The 23,388-nt window shown below is 39.5% G+C and overlaps 1 protein-coding gene and 1 non-coding gene across 8 annotated transcripts in view; one reads left to right on the top strand and one right to left on the bottom strand.

The window, feature by feature from the left end:
* Positions 1 to 23,388, top strand: part of MRTFA (myocardin related transcription factor A) — a 199,808-nt gene that overhangs the window by 82,728 nt on the left and 93,692 nt on the right. For 2 of the 7 annotated variants that reach the window (XM_078076662.1, XM_036078568.2), the window contains exon 1: positions 19,835 to 20,089. The exons of 4 other annotated variants lie outside the window; for them this stretch is intronic. In XM_078076662.1, coding sequence (XP_077932788.1) covers positions 20,044 to 20,089 — 46 coding nt within the window. In that variant the 5' untranslated portion in view covers positions 19,835 to 20,043. Of the gene's footprint in view, positions 1 to 19,834; positions 20,090 to 22,350; positions 22,408 to 23,388 lie in introns of those variants that run through there. One more of the 7 variants, XM_078076667.1, reaches the window with a different exon arrangement.
* LOC118527038 (small nucleolar RNA SNORA33) lies at positions 22,302 to 22,431 on the bottom strand. The gene has a single exon (XR_004912938.1). It is a non-coding gene; the product is annotated as a small nucleolar RNA SNORA33 (small nucleolar RNA).

Below are 23,388 nucleotides of genomic sequence, written 5' to 3'. Positions count from 1 at the left end.
CAGGGTCTGGTCTCTTTCTGTTTCATTAGCTTCTTCTCTTATCATTCCCCATTTCTAGTCTTTGCTTTTCAAATTTTTTTAAAAAAAGATTTTATTTATTTATTAGAGAGAGGGAGAGAGCACACACCCATATGTGTGAGTAGGGGGAGGGGCAGAGGGAGAGGGAGAGAATCTCAAGAAGGCTCCTTGCTGAACACAGAGCCTGACAATTTGGGGCTCGATCTCACGACCCTGAGATCATGACCTGAGCTGAAATTAAGTCAGATGCTTAACTGGCTGAGCCACCCAGGCACCCCTAGTTTTTGCTTTTTATTTTATTTTATTTTTAAAGATTTATTTATTTATTTTGAGAGAGAGCGAGCAGAGAGGGGTGGCACAGAGGAAGAGGGAGAGTGAGAGAATTTCAAGTAGATTCTGAGCTGAGCATGTGGAGCCCTGGGTGGGCCTCAATCCCATGACCCTGAGATCATGACTTGAATCAAAACCAAGAGTTGGACACTTAACCAACTTTGCCACCCACGTGCCCCAGTTTTTGCTTTTTAGTACTGTTTACAACCATGCACTCTTGCTTCAAACTTTTGTTAATGAAAAAAAATTATAATTTGTTATAAAAACTTAAGGGTTCAGAAAAGGTGTAAATAGTAATATAGCAAATACTTATGTACTCACATACCATCTGGCTAATGTACTGTTCTCCATGGATCTCTGTCTGTCCCCAGGGTAACTGCTGCCCTGAATTTGATATTTTATGGCCAAGTAGTTCTGTATTTTTTTTAACATATGAATATATACCTAATAATTATAAAATATTATTTCTCATTTTTTATATCACATATATATTTATTGGAGAGAGAATTATATGTATTCTTCTGCAACTTGTGTTTATTGTTCAATATTTATTTTCCTGTGAGTTATTAAAGGTATTCCAAAAGTTCATCTCATCTAATCTATGAATCATTATTTATCAATAGTCCTACTTTTCTGTACTGATCTTTAGTGTCAGCCTTATCTATTTCTCAGTGTGCATGAGTTAGTTTTTATGCCCTTTGTTCTGTTTCACTGGTCTCTGCTCATCTCTATGTTGTACTACATCATCTTAGTTACTATTGCTTAATGATTAGTCTTGTTATTTGTTACAATAGTCTTTCCTTGCCTTTTCTGTCTCCAGAGTTGTCTTGGCTGTTCTTGCCCTTTTTAATTTTCCATTACTTTAGAATCAGCTTGTAGAGTTATACAAAAGCAAACAAACCAAAAACCTCATTTTTTTCTCCATTTTATTATGAAAAATTTCAAATATAGAGTTTTACAATGAATACCTTTATGTCCACCTCTTAAATTCTACCATTAACATTTTGTTATACTTACTTTGTAACATATCTATCTATCCTTCTATCAATCCATCGTATTTTTTACATTTCCAAGGAAATTGCAGACACTAGCACACTTTCATTTTCTTGACGTATATAACGTTAATATAGAATAACACACAAATTGTAAGTGTCCTGATTGTTGAATTGTCACAGAGCTTATATACCTGTGTTTAATTGCTACTTTGTTAGGAGATATTCCTAGTACCCATAACCACCTCATGTGCTTCGTCCCAATCAGTATTCCTTCTTTTTGCCCAAAGGAAACTATCATCCTGACTTCTAACACCATGAATTAGTTTTATTGGTTTCTAAACTTTATGTAAATGGAATCATGCTGTATGTGTTCTGTTGCTGTCTTGTTTTAATATTCATTTGTATTGAATTGTGTGTGGCTCCAGCTTATTTTCATTGCTATATAATTAATCCATTTTATGAATATAGTGGAATTTGTTTTACTTTTGGTGGGTATTTGGGTTGTTTTAGTTTGGGGCTATTATGAATTATGAATCAAGAAACATAAAATTCTTGTGTATGTCTTTTGGTGTACTTGTTGGGATTTTGATTTGAAATATATAATTTATAGGTTAATGGGGAGAATACACATTTTACATATTGGGTACTAGTTAGTTTTATCTGTCCATTAGTTAGGTGTTTTTTTTTTTTTTTTTAAAGATTTTATTTATTTATTTGACAGAGAGAGACACAGCGAAAGAGGGAAGACAAGCAGGGGGAGTGGGAGAGGGAGAAGCAAGCCCCCCGCGGAGCAGGGAGCCCGATGCGGGGCTCGATCCCAGGACACTGGGATCATGACCTGAGCCGAAGGCAGACGCTTAACTAAGCCTGAGCCACCCAAGCGCCCCTGTCCATTAGTTAGTTTTCTCTCTCCAGTTAAATAGGTCTTCTTTGATGTCTTTCCACAGAGCTTTACAATTTTCTCCATAAAGGTCATGCAAATATTTTATTTTTTTGCATGTGTCTTTTTTTGGGGGTAGACATTATCAGCGGTATATTTTTATAAAATATTTTCTGACTGATGCTGGGGAATAGAAATACCAAACTTTTTAAAGTTTTTTTTTTTTTTTTTAAGATTTTATTTATTTGACAGAGAGAGACACAGCAAGAGAGGGAACACAATCAGGGGGAATGAGAGAGGGAGAAGCAGACCTCCCGCTGAGCAGGGAGCCCGACATGGGACTCAATCCCAGGACCCTGGGACCATGACCTGAGCCAAAGGCAGACGTTCAACGACTGAGCCACCCAGGTGCCCCGAAATACCAAACTTTTAAAAACTGTGACTTTTCTACATTTATGCCCTCTATTTGAAGATTTTATTTATTTATTTGAGAGAGAGAATGAGAGACAGAGAGCACGAGAGGGAAGAGGGTCAGAGGGAGAAGCAGACCCCCCGCTGAGCAGGGAGCCCGATGTGGGACTCGATCCCGGGACTCCAGAATCATAACCTGAGCTGAAGGCAATCACTTAACCAACTGAGCCACCCAGGCGCCCTATGCCTTCTATTTGAGATACCACTCTGTCCCTACTCTTCTTGCCAACTCTTACTTGTCCTTCAGTATTCTGTTCAGGCATCATTCCCTTTGAGAAGCCTATCCTAACTCAGTGTTAGGTGTCCTTTTGATTTGACCAATTACCTTTTATCAGTATACTTCATCACTATATTGTAATTGGAATTCTCCTGTCAGCAGCATGAGTGAGCCTTTGGAAACTGAACTCAGACCCTGTTATGCTTCTCTCACAACCCTCAGTGTCTTCCTGTGAGGGTTATGATGAAATCATAGTTGTTTTTGTTTTTTTTTTTTTTATTTTTATTTTTATTTTTTATTTTTTTTATTTTTTTTTAAAGATTTTATTTATTTATTTGAGATAGAATGAGAGAGAGCACATGAGAGGGGGGAGGGTCAGAGGGAGAAGCAGACTCCCTGCCGAGCAGGGAGCCCGATGTGGGACTCGATCCAGGGACTCCAGGATCATGACCTGAGCCGAAGGCAGTCGCTTAACCAACTGAGCCACCCAGGCGCCCTGTTTTTGTTTTTTTTAAAGATTTATTTATTTATTTGAGAGAGAAAGTGAGAGAATGTGCACTTGAGCTGGGGGAGGGGCAGATAGAATCCTTAAACAGACTACCCCGCTGAGTGGAGAGCCTGACACAGGGCTTGATCTCACAACCTTGAGATCATGATCCGAGCTGAAATCAAGAGCCAGATGCTCAACCAACTGAGCCACCCAGGCGCCCCAGTATGATAGTTTTAATGATGTGGGCCTGGTGTCCTCTCTGACCTGATTTTTTCTTATCTCTGTCCCCTCGCTTACTCTACTCTGATTCAGCCACACTGACTTTCTTGCTGTTTCTTGAGCACATCCAGCCTGCTCCTGCCCCAGGGCCTTGGTACCTGCTGTGCCTTTACTGAAGTTCCTGCACAAATGTCGTTTCCTCAGGGAAGCCTTCCCTTCCTGACTTACCTTAAATAGCACCTCCCATTACTCTCTACCCTCCTTTGTTTTTTTTCAAGCACTTATTATTATGGTGTATGTGTGTGTTTGAATATGTGTGTGTATATGTTTATTGTCTATATTCCCCTGCCTTTGGTAGTTTGTTTCATGAGGCCAGTGGGCAACCAATAAATATTTGTCAAATGAATAGATGAATGGTTTACTTACTTGTTCCATCAGAGGCAAGAACTCTGTTTTTACATCCATAGTGGGAAATGCAATGGAAACTCAAACAGTTTTTATTTTGGGAAATAATGGACACTCAAGCATTTTTTTGGTGTTCTTTTCTCATTTCTCATTTTTATTTTTCTTCCCCAAGATGGCAGAGACTTCATATAAGACTTACTTATATGGTAAGGGGAAAGAGTTAGTCTGGAGGGAAAAGCTGAAGACAGAAAAGGGGAAAGGGTAACTGAGGAGATGTGAGGGGATGGGATTTAAAGGTATTGGCTCTGCCCTGAGCAGAGGTAAGGGCTGTGATTCCTCTGGGGCAGGAGGAATGGCAGTGAAGGTGATGACAGACGGCAAACAGCAGACCGCTAAAATCTTGGGCAGGAAGTGGAGGAAATTGATGCTGACAGCTGTGATGGTCTCAGGGGAGTCAAGAGCAGCTGTTGCAGGAGTGTTGGTGCATCTTCAGCCTTTCTCTGTCAACTCTTTAGCATATAAATCAATTGAGCTTTTTCCCCATTTTGAACAACAGCTTTCTAACCTTCCTAAGATCCTGAAAGAGCAGGTTATATCATTCTACTTTCCCACATTCCAGAGGCTTCACTGTGTTCTGGCTTCTGTTCCTATCTTCCTTCAGAAACTGCCATCACTGAAGTCATTAGTGTTCTTGTCGATCAAATAGGCACTCTTCATCCTGTTTGACCTCTTTGTAGCATTTGACATGATTGGCCACTCCCTCCGACCTGCAACTTTTCCTCCACTGACATCAGTGACATTACTCTTCTTGGCTTTTTCAAGTCTGCTTTTATAGCCACTCTCTTTTCTGCTCAGACCTTTTGCCAACTTTCTCTACCCACCTCTTAAATTTTGTTACTCCCCATTGTTGAGCTGTAGGGCTCCTTTACTTCTTACTCTGTATTTTTATTTTGAATGATTTCCCCCAGAACTTTGGCTCTAACCACCATCATATGCTGTTGACTGATGCCTGTATTACATCTCCAGGTCAGGTCTCTCCCCCGAGCTGCAGACTCCTGTGCTCAGCTGTCCAGCACCCCCTTAGGATGTGCTGCAGACTCCGTATGTTCGGAGTCTAACTCCTCATCCACCTGCAGTTCCTGCTGAATTCTCTGTTGTAGGAATTGGCACCTCCCTCCACCTAGATGTTCAAATAAGGGGTTGTTTTATTTTGTTTTCTTCCTAAATGGAAACTTTAAGAGTTTTGTTTTATAATCAGATAAAATGTAGGAGAAAGAAAGTAAAAATTCCCTTATAGTTACACAGTTCAGTGATAGCCAGTGGCAGCAGTTAATATATTTTCTCTCAGTTTTTGTGTGTTCATTTATTTATTCTTACACACATATACTCTGTGTAACTTATTTTCATGTAATTTTATTTCATGAGATTTTCCTATATCATTCAGTGGTCTTAAAAAACATTTTTCCCTCTGCTTCATATTTGAATTGTGTATTGAATTGTGTATCTATAACAGCCAGTCTCCTATTATAAGACCCTTAATTGTTTTTATTTTTTTTCTGTTATAAATAATACTGCAGTAAACATCTTGGTATATAAATCTTGGTGTAAGTAACTGTAGGACAAACTCTCAGAAGTAGTTGGCAAGATATGGACATAAAGTTTTTCCCTTCTTGTTGTGAAAGTAACATGTTTGGGTATGAAGTTTTTACTTTCTTTAAGTCACTGTTTCCAAATTGTCCCGCAGAAAGATGATAGTATGTTAATTTTGGAAGTAATTTTTTTATTCCATCTCCCTTCTACCTGCTTCCTCTTTCTTCCCAGCCACCAGCCACCAACTTTTTTACATTCTGCAGTGTTTCTATCTACTGAATTCATTCTTTTCTTCCCATCTTTACAACTGCCACTTAGTGCAGATTCTTAATAATGCCTTTCTTGGATTACTGCAGCGACGGCCTTTTAACTGGTCTTACCTTGTTTCTAATCTTGTCCCTGTGGCCCCTGGGATGATTTTTCTAAATGATAAATGAGGTTCCTGCTCTCCTGGTTGAAATCACTTCGTGGTTCCCCTTTCCTCCAGGGTAAAGCTTATTAGGTTCTTCAGGATGGTAAACCAGGTCCTTCAAAGCCAGCTTCTGCCCCGCCCCTCATCTCTTCCCACTTACACTAAAAGATTTGGGATTTCCCAAAGAGATAGACTTTCACATCTCAGTTTCACTTTGTATCCTGTTTTTTTTTTCCCCTTCCCTGAATGACCTTTCTCCTCCTGACATTTCCATCTAGTCAAGAATCGGGAAGGTACCGCTTCCTTCAGGATTCTTCCCCAGACTGCCAGCTTGGGCTAGGGGTTTGTTCTTTCAGTGTTCTTCCAAACTACCCTGTGTGTAATATCTACTTGTTTGTTATTATATTTGACTAGAAGAGAACCTTTCTGAATGCAGGGATTATGTCTGTTTTACTTATTGTGGTATCGTTGGTACCTAGTCAAAAATTTTAGTGTGCTGATGAATCGGCTAGAGTGCCTGTTAAATGCAGACTCCAGTGTAGATCTGGGAGAGGCCTGAGGTTCCACGTCTCTGACCAGCATGCAGGGGATGCCAGTACTGTTGGTCTGGAGGACGACACTCTGAGTAGCAAAGTCTTAGAATGTGATTAAGTGTTTGATGAATGTTTGTTGAATGTACGAGCAAATGAATAAATGGTGAAACTGAAACTATTAACGCACTGAAACATTGACTTCTTAGATTTAAGCAATTAAGAAAGTGATTGTTGACTCTGTTGCTGGACAGAAGAAAAAAATCCAGTTTAATTCAGGGTTTAGATTATTTGGAAGAAAGACTTTCTGAGACCATTCCTGTATAGGTGAAATATGTTGTGGAATAATTCTTTTATTCTCTTTATTAGTGATAGAACATTTAGATCACAAGTTTTAACTATTTTTTTAAGTTGACCTCTAAAAATTTGAAATTTTCTTTTTTTAAAAAAGATTTATTTACTTGATAGAGAGTGAGAGTGCGTGTGAGCGGAGGGAGGGGCAGAGGGAGAGAGAGAGATAGCATCTCCAGCAGACTCCCTGCTGATCTCGGAGCCTGATGTGGGGCTTGATCTCAGTACCCTGAGATCATGAACTGAGCCGAAATCAAGAGTCAGATGCTCAACCAACTGAGCCACTCAGACATCCTAAATTTAAAATTTTCTATATAATCCCAGTGTGTAAAACAACTATTCTGGTTGAATGAAACTTAAATGGAGAAGCCAGACCCTCACTTACTTGGCATCCTTCTTGCCCCTCAGGAAACTCTCGAAAAAGCACAAGTTGAAAACTTCTGATCTGGATCACGTATCTCCTGTAATTTGAGCCGTGTCTGAGACAACCTCTTCAGTTGCTAGAATGGCTTCCTGACTGACAAGGGTCCCAAATTGATTACTTGTGATCATGCTTAGAAGGGAATATGGATACTTGAAACTGACAAACCTAATGTTGTATACAACATAATTATCATTTTGGCAAGAGAAAAGAAACCCAAGGAAGTGAAATTGTGTTGAACATCAGAAAGGAGATAGTAGGGGGAAAACTGTTAATTAGAATAATACTGAAGGGGAGGAGAGGGGCTTAATAAAGAAATATTCTGTAAGAAGTTTGATGACTACAAAATAACTTATATGATAGAATGTATGGCAGTGACCAGAAATACTAATTGCCTAGCAAAAATCACCAATTATCAAAATCAGATTCTGTTACTATAGGGAGAAAATAGGAAATATTGATCAAGTTTCTTTTTTATTCCACCCAGCAGCCACCAGTTAAATGTCTGGACAGGGGCAATATTCTCAGTGTCTGGTTGCAGGGTCTTCTACTTGTGCACCTCAGTGGTGCTTCTTCCTGTCAGGAGGGGTAAGAAGCTGTCTGTCCCAGGGAGAAGATCATTATTATATTTTATGCCAGGTCTTCTTTACATGGCTGTTTATAAGAAGGTAAAGATAAGAGCAGAAATGGAAAATCCTTGAGAAGATTGTGAGATTGGAAAGTGTGTAGTTCTAGAGCAGAATAAATTCTAGAGTTAGGAGGTGCTTTTTCATGGATGGTGTACTGTGTATTGGAAGAATGGAGTGAGAAATTTCTTTCTTCTCAGATCGATTTCATTTAGAACCATATCTTATATGAAAATTCAGTGATTTAGCAAGGGATCTTACAGGGCAATAGGCAGTGAAGGTCCTGATATCTCTATTTCCTAAACAGGGGAAGAAGTTGGAGCCCTAATGAGAAGAGGTGCCTTTCGTTAACCTAGCCCTTATTAACCTAATTGGAAAAAGTTAGTAGAGAAGTTTCAAGGTATATATATATATTAAAGATTTTATTTATTTGACAGAGAGAGACACAGTGAGAGAGGGAACACAAGTAGGGGGAGTGGGAGAGGGAGAAGCACGCTTCCCGCTGCGCAGGGAGCCCGATGCAGGGCTCGATCCGAGGACCCTGGAATCATGACCTGAGCCGAAGGCAGACGCCTAATGACTGAGCCACCCAGGCACCCCCAAGGTATATTTTTTTAATATTATTCCTCTGCCTTCTAGGCCGAGCATTTACATCTAAAAGATAAAATTGAGGGCGCCTGGGTGGCTCAGTTGGTTAAGCGACTGCCTTCGGCTCAAGTCATGATCCTGGAGTCCCGGGATCGAGTCCCACATCAGGCTCCCTGCTCGGTAGGGAGTCTGCTTCTCCCTCTGACCCTCTCATGCTCTCTCTATCTCAAATTCTCTCTCAAATAAATAAATAAAATCTTTAAAAAAAAAAAAAAAAAAGATAAAATTGAGTGTGGGTGGCTCAGTCGGTTAAGCATACAGCTTTTGATTTTATCTCACTCAGGTCTTGATCTCAGGGTTGTGAGTTCAAGCCTCATGTTGGAGCCCATTTAAAAAAAAAAAGATAAAATTGATCTACCTGTGGATCCTCTCCAGTGTGGGCTTGGAGAAGCCTGGAAGTACCTCTTTAACCCCATTGGCTCCAACTAAGAGTTCTGGCATATGTTAAATGAGTTTATCCAATGGGAAATTTAAGTTTCACTTTGATTCTTCCTTTAATGGCATGGTGCTCTTTGGCTGTCCTTACATATCCACCTCTTCTTAACACTAATCTGGTATTATTGATTTTTTAAGTATGAGTTTCAGAACTGTCTGAGTCTGCATAAGGCTTATGTTCAGGAGCCCCTAGGATGGGAGCTGAGATACCTTTTGCTTCTTTTTCTCATTACAAATATATTGCATTTCACTTATGTTATAGATTTTGTGGGCAAGCATGGGAATTTTGCCAGAATTCATATTTCAAGGCTTCTGTTGAAAAGTGCATTCCATGTTCCATATGATCAAATTACAAATGGACTTTTGGAATATAATCCATTTATAAGTGGAGGACTTGCTTATATCCTAAGAGATATGCCTCTTGAAGTTCAGGAATCATAGATTTAAGACATAGTGAATAATAATTAGCTGGAATGCGTTACTCAGAAGGCACTGCCGACAGAAGTTAGATAAATTAATGATGACAAGTTCATAAAGGTTTCTAAGAGAAATCTTGTATTTGGGAGATTATATTCTTGACCTTTTATTTTGTCCTTGACTCTTAAAATTTTATTTCAGGACAGTCATTTGTACCTTCCTACAATTCTGCTGTTGTTCACGGCCATGACCACTATGGAAATTGGTAGTCAGCAGATATTTATGAAGTGCCTGTAGTAAGTAAGACACTAAGACAGACATTGAAAGTTATACCAGTTACCAGTTTTTGCTCTATTCCCTCCTGTTCCTTTAATGAACAAACCAGTAGCTCTTTTATCAGAGCTAATCAATGTGAAATTTCTTTTTTTGCCCCCCTCCCCATTTTAGATGCTACAGATTAAATTTGGGGCTAGTGGTCTGTTTATGGGGGATAATTTCTTTGGGACATGGATAGAGGTTGAATACCGGGCAACCTTTTTGAAAATGGTGAGATTTACCTTTCTTCTGTCCTGTCTTGTCCCCTTCCTAAGCATCCCATGGGCAACTGTCCTGCACTTCTTGTGTTCTGGCCAACGAATCCCTGCTTGAATATTAAAGCTGATGAGAAATCTGTAGGACTTGAATTTTTGCGCTTTGAAGGAGGTCTCATTCTCATTATTGAGAAAGTGCCTTTCTCCAACTCACCAAGGATTGAATAAATAAAGACTTGAAATATCGCCCACAAAAAACTCGCATATATCTTTACTTATAGGAACCTTCATTTCTGAAGCATGACTGAACAGATAAGAATATATTTAGAGAAGAGTGGGATAGAACATTTGAAATTATATCTTCTGAGCTGCTTATTAGAGCTTCTTATACTAATCACACACCTTGAAATTAGATTGGTGATACCTATTTTACCATTCAAGTATTTTTTCTTTTTTGGGGGGGAAAGATAATAACATATATAGAGAAAAGTACATAAATCATAGGACAGTTTACAGAATAACCATAAAGCAAAGAGTTGTGTAACCAGTACTCAACAGCCGCTCATTGTGAGCCCCGGGGAAGCCTCCTATATGTTCCTCTCTGAACATAACCCCATCTTTTCTTTTTAGGAGTAGCTGCTGTTTTGACTTCTTGAAAATCATTTGTTTTTACCAATTATATAGTTCTTCTTTTTTTTTTTTTCTAAGATTTTGTTTACTTGACAGAGAGAGACAGCTAGAGAGGGAACACAAGCAGGGGGAGTGGGAGAGGGAGAAGCAGGCTCCCCGCTGAGCAGGGAGCCTGACATGGGGCTTGATCCCAGGGCCCCATGGGATCAAGCTTAACGACTGAGCCACCCAGGCGCCCCCAATTATATAATTCTAAACAACATAGTTTAGTTGAAGTTTATATGAATGGAATTCTGTATTCTTCTTTTGCTTGGCATATGTGGTATTCATTTATGTATATAGTTTTAGTTCATCCATTTTCATTACTGTATAGTGGATGCACCTATGGAAGAGTACTCCATAATTTTAAAGAAATCTTCTGCTGATGAACATTTGGGTTGTTTCATTTGCGGGGGAAGAAGAGCAGAGAGGGGAAGAAAGAATCCCAAACAGACTCCACCCTGAGTATGGAGCCAGTGTGGGGCTCATCCCAGGACCCTGAGCCAAAACCAAGAGTCAGATACTTCACCAACTGAGCCACCCAGGTGCTCCTTAAATTTTTTTCTAAATGGACTCTCATTAATTGAAAATACCCCCCACACATTCACTGATCAGCAAAGCTACCTCTTTCATATATCAAGGACTGACCTCATGTGTGGGTGTGTTTCTGAGCTACTGTTTCCGGTGGTCTGTTTGTTGATGCCTGCACCAGGACCTCACCGTCTTAACTATGATAATTGTGTAATAAGCTCTGTTATATGGGAGAAGTAAGTCCTCCCACCTTATTCTTTTTCCAACAGTGTCTTTCTTGGCTTATTCTTTTTCCTTTGCATTTCCATATGAATTATAAAATCACTGTGGGATTTTGATTAGAATTTTTTGCATTAGCTCTATAAACCAATTTGGGGAGAATTAATATCTTCATGATATTACGTGGTATATTTTTCCACTTATTTAGATTTTCTATGAGGTCTCCTGATGAGGTTTTATAATTTTTTTGTGTGTTGGTCTTACACATCTTTTGTTAGATTTATTTTTAGAGGTTTTATATATTTTAATGCTATTGTGTTATCCTTGAAACATTTTTATTTTCTCGCTGTTGCTGATCCCCAATTTTTTTTTTAAAGGAATAACAGTTTGTATTTGTTATCTGCCGTGCTGGGTGGGACAGGAAGTAAGCAGGAAAGAATGGCAGTGGAAGGGACATACTAGGTCCTCTTTCATAGGCTTTTCTCTTCCTTTGTGTAAAGCTTAGGAAGTACTCATTTGTTCTCCATAAGTGTGTAGCCTGTGGAAGAAAGGGCAGATCATGTATTCTTTCTTTGTAAGGGTACGCACTGTATCCTTTCAGTCTTTAGTGTTGCCAGGGGGTACTAATTAACTGCTGAGAGAAGTAAAAATTTTGAGTGGGCTGTTTCTGATCTAAATTACCGTATTTTCTTGGGGAAAGGAAAGAGACTTGTTAAGTTCCTCAGGAAGCCTGGTTGTCATGGATTTTCTAGATTAGGTCTCCCAGCTAATGTGAAAATGCCCAAATCTTAAGTATGTCAATTCATTAAATGATTCTGCTTAAAATGTGATTTAAATAATTTCTCAACCTACTTCATCTCAGCACTTAGAATAATCAATTTCTCATTCTCAGGTATTCATCAAATATTGTTCTAGGTTCCTGGAGAAAAACAGATACCAGATATAATCTCCCTCTTAAAACAGTGAAACAGAGGGGTGCCTGGGTGGTTTAGTTGGTTAAGTGTCTGACTCTTGGTTTTGGCTCAGGTCATGATCGCAGGGTCCTGAGATGGAACCTGTGTCTGGCTCCACACCCAGGGTGGATTCTCCCTCTCACTCTGCCCCTCTTGCCGCTCGCGTGCACTCACTCACTCTCTCGCTCTCTCAAATAAATAAATAAATCTTAAAAACAAAACAAAACAAAACAAAAACCCAGTGAAACAAACAAAAATGAATGGATCTCATCTCCCAGAGTAAATCGCTGTTAGCATATGGCTTACTTACCTTGTCTTCTTCCAAATGTACATTTTAAATATAACTAAGCTAATATTATGGTTTTTTTTTCATTTAGCATTACAGCTTAATATTTTTCAGATGTCATTGAAATGTTTTTATAATTAGCCTTTATAATGGGTATGTAACATTACATTCTGTGCCATCATTTATTTAATTTTTCCCCTCATTGGACATTTGAATCATTTTCTGTTTTTCACACATATACTAGTATTCAGATGAAAATCTTTTATTTATTTATTTTTAAGATTTTATTTATTCATTTGAGACAGAGAGATACAGAGAGAGAGAGAGCATGAGCAAGGGGAGAGGGAGTGGGAGAGGGAGAAGCAGACTCCCCACTGAGCAGGGAGCTCGATGTGGGGCTTGGTCCCAGGACCCAGAGACCATCATCTGAGCCACCCAGGCGCCCCAGATGAAAATCTTTAAAGCCTTTTTCTGCATTTTGGATTATTTCCTTAGTAGTAGAAATGTTGTCTTAAATAATTTCACCATTTCAAAGTTGAAAAATTCAGTGTCTATTGAGCACCGTATGTATGTTAAGTATTGGCGAGACAGTAAGGAACAAGATGGATAAAGTTCACATTGTCATGGAATTTATATTTAGTGAAAGAAAGATTAGAGTTATACAAACCAATTCATAGCTAAAAACTTTGGTAAGTGCTTTGGTGGGTGGGGGGGAGCACAAGATATAACAGAATAGCAAATCTCATAGAGATGGTTCTAATTTAGGTGGGGGAGGAGAGGGGGGTTGGTTGGGAAAGGCCTCTTTGAGGAAGAGATGTTTAAGCTAACAGCCAAAGCACAAGTAGTGGTTGGCCAAACAAAGGAAAGAGGGAATAGCATGGGTTAAGGCTGGGGGAGATGGGGAAGTGGGAGAGGGGACAGGGCACAGGCAAGGATTGTTGGGGAATACTTGGCACAAAACAACTAAAAGAATACCAGTATGTCACTGGAGAGAGGAGGTGATGTGAAGTGAGTAGGTAGATAGGAGCCAGATCACACAGGCCTTTGTAGGCCTTGTGAAGAATTGAGGTTCTTGAGAAATACCTTGTCCCATTCCATTCCAAGTGGCCTGCCAGTTTATACTTGTGTCAACCCTGCATGAGTGCCTGGCTCACTTATTAACATTGATTATCTCATTTGTGAAAGACTTCATTAATGTGATAAATGAAATGTTTTCATTTCAATTTGTATTTCTTTGATTACTAGTGGGGAAGAACCTTTCCCCAAATGTTTGTAGCCAGTGGGTGTTTCATTGTTTTTGACCATTCAGTTCATTTCCTGTCCATTAAAACATTATTTTAAACATTTTTCCAAAAGTACTGTTGGGGACCGCTTGTTGGGAATTTGTGGAAGAGTTTCTTACATGTCTCTCACTCAGTATATACTCTGGATAAGGGGCTGGATCAGGTCAAGACTGGGTTTCTTTTGGCTTTGTTATTTTATGATTTGTGGGTATACAAGTCTGTGGAGTTGGGAATTCAAAAAGAAACTGATAGGGGTGCCTGGTGGCTCAGTCGGTTAAGCATCTGCCTTTGGCTCAGGTCATGATCTCTGGGTCCAGGAATTGAGCCCCATGGCTGGCTCCTTGCTCAGCGGGGAGCCTGCTTCTCCCTCCGCCACCCTTCGCCGCCCCCCCACCATGCTCTCTCTCTCAAATAAAGAAATAAAATCTTTAAAAAAAAAAAAAAAGGAAAAAGAAACTGATAAACTCTGGTCCATTAATTTTCTTAAGAGCCAGCTCACATCATCTTTCCCCTAAGAAGCAATCCAAATCTCTTGTAACCAGAACTAATTGCTGCCTCTTTCATATTTGTTCAGCAACTTGGTTGTACTCTTATTTGATACTTCATTTTTTTCATTTTTCTTTTTTAAATTGTTGGTTAGAGATTTTCTATCCTACTTCTTAATAAGGAAGGCCCTGAGGGCAGAGGCAGTGTCAGTCTGGTTCACCCTTGTCTTTGTGCCCCCACTGGCTTGGGGACCATATTTCAGACATACAGTATGAATGACCTGGCTGTTTATATTTATAGCTATCATAGCCCTTAACATTTACTGTTCTTTGAAAAGTTACCTGGAAATACTGCCTTCATGTATCCTGAGGCCAGGGAATAGCATACCTTTGGTAATGTGTGATCCTCCCAGCCTTGCAGATCTTGACTGGGCTTTTCATTCAGTAGTAGATTTTGTTCACAGGAAATGGAAGCTGACCAGGACCTGTAGTGACTTGCCTAGGTGTTGGGTTATGTTATCATTGGGTGTTTTCACTTTGCCCAAAACCAGGTATCTTCTGGGGGAGAGACTTAACTGGTTGGGACCTGTACAATTTCATTATGATGATTAGATTTTTGTAGAGCGGAACCTCAGTAAACCACATGCTCTTGTGAGAATTACGTCAGATATGGCCATAGGAACAAGATTAGATTTTAGTGTACTGAAATCGCACAGAGATCATAAAAAGGCATTTATTAAACTTTATGTATATTACCTGTCTATACTACATTCCATCATAGAAATTAATATCAGTTATTGGTGACGTTGACAGCTTTTGGTGTTAAAGAATTCTTACTTTGTAGTGAGCTATGCTCTCTGTTTTTCTGGTTTCTCCTATTCATTCCCTACAATTTGGGCATTTTCATTGTCATTAGCACTTAATATCCCTAACGGCATTACTGTGGTTGTCCTTATTTAACTCTACTTCAATGCTGTGGATAATTTTAGTCTTCCTCATGTAGTTTTCCAGATAATAGCACCTTCAGCATGTGCTTTAATGAAAATTGTAAGACTACCTGCCTTTTCTGGGTAGGTAGGGATTCTTTAGTTGTTATGAACTTTTCCCATAATGTTAGAATTTTCTGCACTAAATAGGACTTTTCATTCCATTTGGCATACATTTATGAATGCTGTCACATGTCAGACACTGTGCTCCATCTGTTAATGCAGAGGCATTAAGCCATGTGGTAAAGAGCAGTAATAGAGGTGGGCACAGGTTCTGGGGGAGCATAAATGAGGGGTATTTAGCATATCCATGGAGAGTGTGAGGAGGGTGGGGAGAGTGCCAGGATCATCGGAAGGCAGCAGTTAAACTAAGTTTTGAAAGATGAATAAGAATTACTTGGTAACAGGGATGGTTTTTAATCAAGGCAAGGCCAGAGAGGAGACAGTTTAGAAGCTATTGCTGAAGTACACACTACCACCTTTGCAATATTCTTGTGAAAAGCTTTGAGCTAAATTGGATCAAGCCTCTGTATTTAACTCGTACTAATTTACTGGAAATATAGGGGATGGAGCAGCGTGTTAAATGACACCATGGGGGGTGTAGTTAGCAAAGCCCAAAATGTGGGAAAACAGCCTGGATTTTTCAACAAATAAACTACAAAAAAAAGAGAAGGGAGGGATTATGGATTGAAAGAGATTAAGGAGACATCAGTGAAATGCAATATATTGTCCCAGTTGGACTCTAATTTGAATAAATCAACACTAAAAAATTTGAGACAGTTGGGAAAATTTAACCATTGAGTGGATAGTTGATGATATTAAGGGATTTTTAAAATTTTGGGTGGCAATAGTATTGTGGTTTTGTTTTAAAAAATGTTCTTTTAGATGTACAGAATAAAGATGAAATGAAATTATGGCTAGAATTTGCCTCAGAATGATCCCATGTGGGCTGGGTGCTGTGTGTGGGGAGGGTAGGAGGGCCACAGATTTTGAAGCTAAGTGATGGGGGTACATAAGCAGCTTATTATGCCATTCTTTCTACCTTTGTGTTTGAATGTTTCTATGATTTTTTTTTTTTAAAGATGTTGCTATATTCTGGGCAAGAAATTTGAAGGACCTGAAATAAAGCACTGGCTGTAAGGATGAAAAAAAGGATAGGTTTGAGGAATAAGTTATGAGACAGTTATACTTCGATGTCTGGGGCTGGAGGGAGGGGTGTCTAAGTTTATGGTTTGGGACCTGAGTACTGTTACCTAAGATAGGGAAAATGGAAGCAATATATCTTGAGGGGTTGGTGCTGGGTGGTATTGGGTACTTGTTTTGGGACATATTGATATGAGATAGCCAGGTAGAGATGCACAGCAAAGTCAGAGCTAGATGTGGATCAGAATGTGGGTAGTAGTTAACCCCAAGAAAGGATGAGATTGCCCAGGGAGAATATGTAAAAGAGGGAAGGGGTGCCCCTGATAGCAGCAGAAAAAGAGAGAGAGCTACTTAGGATTCTGAGAGGAGTGGTCAGTGAGGGAAGAAAGTACGATTTTTAAGAAAATCAAGGAAATAGGAAGTTTTAAGAAAGGTATAGGAACTTTGACAGATCCAATAGGAAGGTCAAGTAGGATAAGAACTTGTCTAGTTCCTCTTGATTATGAACATTAAAGGCCTTTGGGGAGCCTGTGGGGGTGAGGGGAAGCTTTGTGAATACACTATATTGATATTCTATAGTTACCAAGTCCCTTTTGTGTGTATTAATAGAGACTATAGCATATTTGTGTTGATTAGCTAGAGAGTTATGATTAAAAGCAAAAGAACTTTTATTTAATTGGAAATTAAGATCATTACCCTTCGTTCCCTCAGTGCCATTAATTTGAAAATCATGTTCACTTGTACAAAGACCTTATCAAAGTTTACTTTAGTTCTCTGTGAAATTTTGCTAATTGACCCAGAGATAGTGGCACTGAGGCTGTCCTAGGAGTTCAGACTTTTAGAATTGTGAAACCTGTCTTAAAGCCAGTTTCACAGTGAATCTGGTGCTGTGCTGATACTCTTTAAGGTAAATACAAAATCTTAGCAGTAGGCAAAGATTATGTGGCTTATTGTTTACTTTCTTTAAAGATTAATTTTTTTAGATTTCTGTCTTAAAAATTGTTTCCCCCCCTTTTTTTTAAAGATTTTATTTATGTATTTGACAGAGACAGCGAGAGAGGGAACACAAGCAGAGGGAGTGGGAGAGGGAGAAGCAGGCTTCCCCCTGAGCAGGGAGCCCGACGCGGGGCTCGATCCCAGGACCCCGGGACCATGACCTGAGCCGAAGGCAGACGCTTAACAACTGAGCCACCCAGGCACCCCTGTTTTCCTTTTCTTTAGCTCTTTTTATCCCACATTGCAGAGGAGATAATGGGAGTGGACTTGCCAGGAAAAAGCTAGCCATCAGATGCACTGTGATGTCTTATTGCTCCCACCACCATATGACTGTCGGTATCTCTGTAGGGCTGCAGTATTGACAGTCGTGGCCTTCTGCCACTCTTCTACAGCCAAGAGAGACATTTTGTAGGAAGGACACAGCCCTCTGCCCTTCTTGCCATCCTCTGTGCAGGAATCTTATAATTTGTATTTATTTTCCTGTAAGTACAGAACTGTGAGAACTTGTTTCATTTGAAAAACCCTCACACAGCAAACTGTACAGCCCACATAGGGACAAAGGAATGATTCACCCTTTTAAAGATGCTTTTCCTTTATTTTTTTTTATTTATTTTATTTTTTTATTTATTCATTTGAGACACAGAGATACAGAGAGAGAGAGAGAGTGCATGAACAGGGGGAGAGGCAGAGGGAGAGGGAGAAGCAGGCTGCCCGCCGAGCCAGGAGCCGGACAGACGTGGGGCTTGATCCCAGCACCCTGGGATCATGACCTGAGCCGAAGGCAGACGCTTAACCATCTGAGCCACCCAGGTGCCCCTAAAGATGCTTTTCCTTTAGTTGCTAACCTCTGACCAGAGTACTGTGTAGTCTGAGAATTGAAATGTACCCATTTTTCATAAGACAGTTGAGAATTTGGTTGCCAGAAGGGGCCAGTGAGAATGCTTCTGTCTTCCCAGAGCAGCATTTAGCCCACACTGGCTGCCACTCCATTGCCTGTTGAGTCATTCCCACAGTTCTATATAGAGCTTTTCTGGCTTTTCTTTTAAACATGATGTTCTTGGAGTGAGAACGAAAGGAAGTTTTTCTTTCCTCCACAAAATCTCCCCCACCCCAAATCTGCATTGCTTTCCTTTTTCTAATAACAGAATATTGCCCTCACTCATTCTGAGACTGTTTTCTCTTCTGAGGTCTCGTAGTGCTTTCATTTATCATTGGTTGACTCTGAGCGTTTTGGCGTTTGCTGGGCTGCGTCTGCAGCAGCAGGCGTTCAGGATACAGGCTGCTGCTTGGCCAGAGAGATTGAGGGATTCTAGCTAAACATACCAAACATGGATTTCTAGTTTTCAGCTGTTTAAAAGTCAATCAGATATGCCAACAGGCATCTTAGTATCCTTATTATCACGATCAGTTAGTAAAAAGGACCGTAAAGGAAATGAATGAGCTTTTCACTTCAGATAAATGAAATTGCTGTGATTTGAAAGGATTTTGGTTTGTTTTTGTTTTTGCAGTGGAAGGTAAAATGCCCGTGTTTGTTCTTACTCAGAAGAGCCTGCTCTGTGCTAGTGGAAAAAGAATTAAAGTTTCTTTATCAGGAAAGGGTAATTGTTATGTATTTGAACTATCGTCTTATGTGTTCCATACATCTAGCAAGGTCATAACACATTTTAGAAAAGTCAAATAGCATCAGTAAACTGTCTATTGACAGCCCAAATGTCTCACACAGGAACAAGTTAAGGGGCCCTTTTAGGGGACTGGCAGATCTGAAAGACAAATTACAGCTCCGGAATGTATTCAGATGACTTTTTGAAACAGATATTTTAATTGAAGTTGGGGTGGAGAAATAGTTGCACTTCTGTAGTTAAATGTTCAACTTCCTTAGCCTGTTATCTATAAATATCACAGATGAAAAAGCCCGTAGAACTCTTTTGCAGAAAATTCAGTCACCATACATATTCATCTGTATGCATGTGTGTATATGTGCCTAATTCCCATCCTCACCTCCCACTAATACGTCAGTAATTGGGCTGTTTGTTTCAAAAGATTGGGTTGTTTGGATTATGTTTAATCTATTGCTCTAAACTGCATTAGCAGCAACGCCCCTTATACTGAAGGTTTGGAACAAACCGCATCTTCTCTTTCTGAAAAGAGGGAAAAAAAGCAGTTGATCTGTGTTCTGAAGGTCTCTTTCTCTATGTGTCTCCCCTCCCCCCAGAGACGAACAGCAAGGAGGAGGAGCTCACTCACTGTTCTAACCACACTTCATAGGTCTTAACTTGAGCGCCTGTTGGTTTCCTGTCGGCAGTAATTCAACTCTGTGCCATCTTGACTTGCTTGAAGGGTGGATAAATTGGTAACTGCACTGAGGAGGGGAGTGAGTTCTCACAGTCTGAGCATAAGGCACGAGACTGAATTTATGAAAGCTTTGGTAGCCTCTGAAGACAACATCTTCTGTGACTTTGAATTTTTTCATTGTATTTGTGGGCTGCTGTTTCTGAGAAGAATCTGTCATGACTCTACTGGAACCTGAGATGTTAATGATGGCCGTGCAGTCCGGTAATTCCGTATTTCCTGCAGATTCTATTTGCCACAGGTTTCTTTAATAGGTTGGGTATATCTGTACTAGGTTTGGATAGAGATGGGAGGAAGATAGCTGGGAGTAAACAAATTGTCCAGTGAATGTACTGCATGTTCGGGTTTCTATTGTAAAAAAAAAAAAAAAATTAGTAGTTTTTTCTAGTTGTAAACTCTAGTTACTCTAGTTATTCAGACATAGCTTTGTTTTAGATGTTTACTGACTTAAGACTTCAGTGAGGGGAAGAAAACATTTCCCTTTAGTTAAGTGTTTTATTATTATCTGTAGCACTGCTTTTAATGTAGGATAATTAAATCGCTTTTGCTGTTTTATACATTATTGTCTTTAATCACTAATCCACACTCTATTATTATGTCTCTTCATGAAAGCATGTTTTAAAATTTTCCTTCTTTCTCATTTTGTGGTATAACCTTCTGAATCATCTTTTGGTTCTTGGAAATGCTCTTGATAATACAGAAGATTGAGACTCTGAGTTTTGAAGATGGGGAAGTTTGAGCAAGAAAGTAGTCAACAAAGAATGTAGGATTTTTAAAATTCTGTCTCTAAAAACAGTTTCTCAACTCAAAAGTGTCTTTTACAACAGTTTAAAATTCCAGTTTGTTTTTAATGGTTTCCTTTACTTTTAGTGTTTTTGAAACTTGTAAGTTAGATATCTAAAAATAGGGAATGTTCTTTCGTTATTTTTAGACTTCTGCTAAAATGTAGTCTGTAGTGTTTTCCTGTTTCAGAGCATATCTTGAAAGATTCATACAAGTGGCATTTGCGGACCTCTTCCCCTCCACTGGCTTTCACTCATTAGAATGAGATAGGCTCCTTGGTTTGGGGAGATAACTGTCTCTGGCAGAATTGGTCTTACTGTTCTCCTTGGGGAACACTTAGATAGTATGTTGAAGGAGACAGATATCCATCTGAAGACAGGATCAGATGCTATCAGCTTAAGCTTTATGGACAGGGGGCAAAGAGGAAAGATACTGCTACCATTCTGTTCTGTCTAGTTTTGCAAATAAGACCATGATGAGTCATTTATTAGTTGAGTTCTTCTGTTCATATATGCTATACTTTTTAGGTTGTTGCCTTTCATTTTCCTTCCCCAGATCTCTTGAGCTCTGTGTTCTTTTTTTTTTTTTTTTAAGATTTTATTATTTATTTGACAGAGAGAGATGGGGGAAGCAGGCTTCCCTCTGAGCAGGGAGCCTGATGTGGGGCTCGATCCCAGGACCCTGGGATCATGACCCGAGCTGAAGGCAGATGCTTAAGGATTGAGCTACGCAGGTGCCCCTGAGCTCTGTTCTAAACAAGATAGTATTATCTGTTTCCTACCTGTCTTTGATGAAATAGCTCCTAGTTAAACTGACTCGGGGTTTGTTTTGTTTTGTTGCCCTTCTCTGTTATATGTGGGCAAGTGCATATTTTATCTTAGGGAGTATAAGTTAGCATTTGAACTCTCTCTCCCTTCTTTGATTGCTTTGTTACTTACAGATTATCTCAGTCCAGTAACTTTTCTTAATAAAGGTTAAAAGATTATTTGCTCTCCCCTAAGGGGGTCTCACTGGTTCCCAGCTGGATAAGGGAAAGGGACTAACTTGTCTTGCCTAAGAGCTATTTTTCCTATGACATATGTTGGGCAGGGCTAGCCACCCATCTGTTGGACCAACTACTTCATAAAACTTTCAAAGGATAATAGTTTGTAAGACAAGTATGGATAAAATTGACAAGGGTGTTGGGTACAGGTAGAATGAAAGGTCTGTAGAGAATAAATAGCATGTATATGTACCTCTGTCTTTTGCTTATGTTCATAAAAGAGAAACTGGGTATAGCAAACTGATTTCTCTAGTACATGTGGTTCCTAAATGCTCAAAATTTTTGTAAAGTTGTTACTGTTTTCTTCTGAAGCTGTAGTCATTATGCTGGATTGCAACAATAATATGACAGCTGTATTTATGATAAGAAATGAAAAAGCTCATTATGAAGCCTTGATAAGCTAGAAGCCAATCATTCTTTCTAAAAAGTCAGGACATTTAGACTATATGAGCCATAGGTTATTCTAGCAATATGGTATTTGGATTTTTATGAATATATACTTTATAGGTGAAACCACTGTTTAATAAGATTTTAAAAATAAACTCTTTTAGACAAGATTGAGGATGCAAAGTCTTTTTTTTTTTTTTTTCTTCTTATAGCCATTTTCAGGGACCTTAAGGACTTCAGGGTCTTTAAGGCTCGTACCATGGCATTCGTATTGCCAGCGTTTTCTCAGTTTCTGCAGGAACACATTCAGGTAAGCAGATTAATCGGCTGGCTTCAGGATGCAGTCTTTCCCCTATATTAAACATGAGGATACTGACTATTAGAGCAAAGTTCCAGGGTACATTGTGTATTTATTAACAGTTTAAAATTTTTTAAAGATTTTATTTATTTATTTGAGAGAGAATACAGAGGCAGAGGGAGAGGGAGAAGTAGACTCCCCACTGAACAGGGAGCCCAATGCGGAGTTCGATCCCAGGACCCTGAGATCATGTCCCGAGCAGAAGGCAGACACTTAACCGACTGAGCCACCCAGGGGCCCCACCAGTTTTCATTTAGTATCTGGAACTTGGCGATTTTGGTGAGATACTTGCATATAAAGACTTTTATCCATTCCTTAGTGCTGATGGTCTTTTTTTTTTTTTTTAAGATTTTTTATTTTATTTATTTGAGAACACCCAGAGAGAGAGAGAGTAACCACAAATGGGGGGCAGAGGCAGAGGGAGAAGCAGGCTCCCCTCCGAGCAGGGAGCCCCATGCGGGGCTCGATCCCAGGACCCTGGGATCACAACCCAAGCCGAAGGCAGACGCCTAACCGACTGAGCCACCCAGGCGCCCCTGCTGGTGGTCTCTCACTGACCCCTTGAGATCCAGCTCATATGCTGCCTTTCTGTGAACCCTGTCTGAATAGAGTCAGCCCTTCCTTCTCTCTGTTCCTACAGCACCATCTTTACAATGTAGACGAATTATCATTTTTACCTATCTCTCTAATTAGATTTAGTAATCTAATGTAATATATTCATCTATATATGGGCACATGGTAGATGCTCAGTAAGTATTTTTTTTTTTTAAATAAATGAAAAAATTTGGTTTGGCATACTTCTCCTATGAAATAGGCATAAGCCTTTAAATCAAGATTTTATCAAAATTTTAAAAATCTGTTTTGCATTAAGAAATGAATCCTCCAGGGGCGCCTGGGTGGCTTAGTCGTTAAGCATCTTGCCTTTGGCTCAGG

The sequence above is a fragment of the Halichoerus grypus genome, chromosome 6 (genome assembly GCF_964656455.1).
Source record: "Halichoerus grypus chromosome 6, mHalGry1.hap1.1, whole genome shotgun sequence".
In the NCBI taxonomy this organism is placed as follows: domain Eukaryota; kingdom Metazoa; phylum Chordata; class Mammalia; order Carnivora; family Phocidae; genus Halichoerus; species Halichoerus grypus.
The sequence above is the reverse complement of the archived record's forward strand: the minus strand, read 5'-3'. Positions and strand labels throughout refer to the sequence as shown.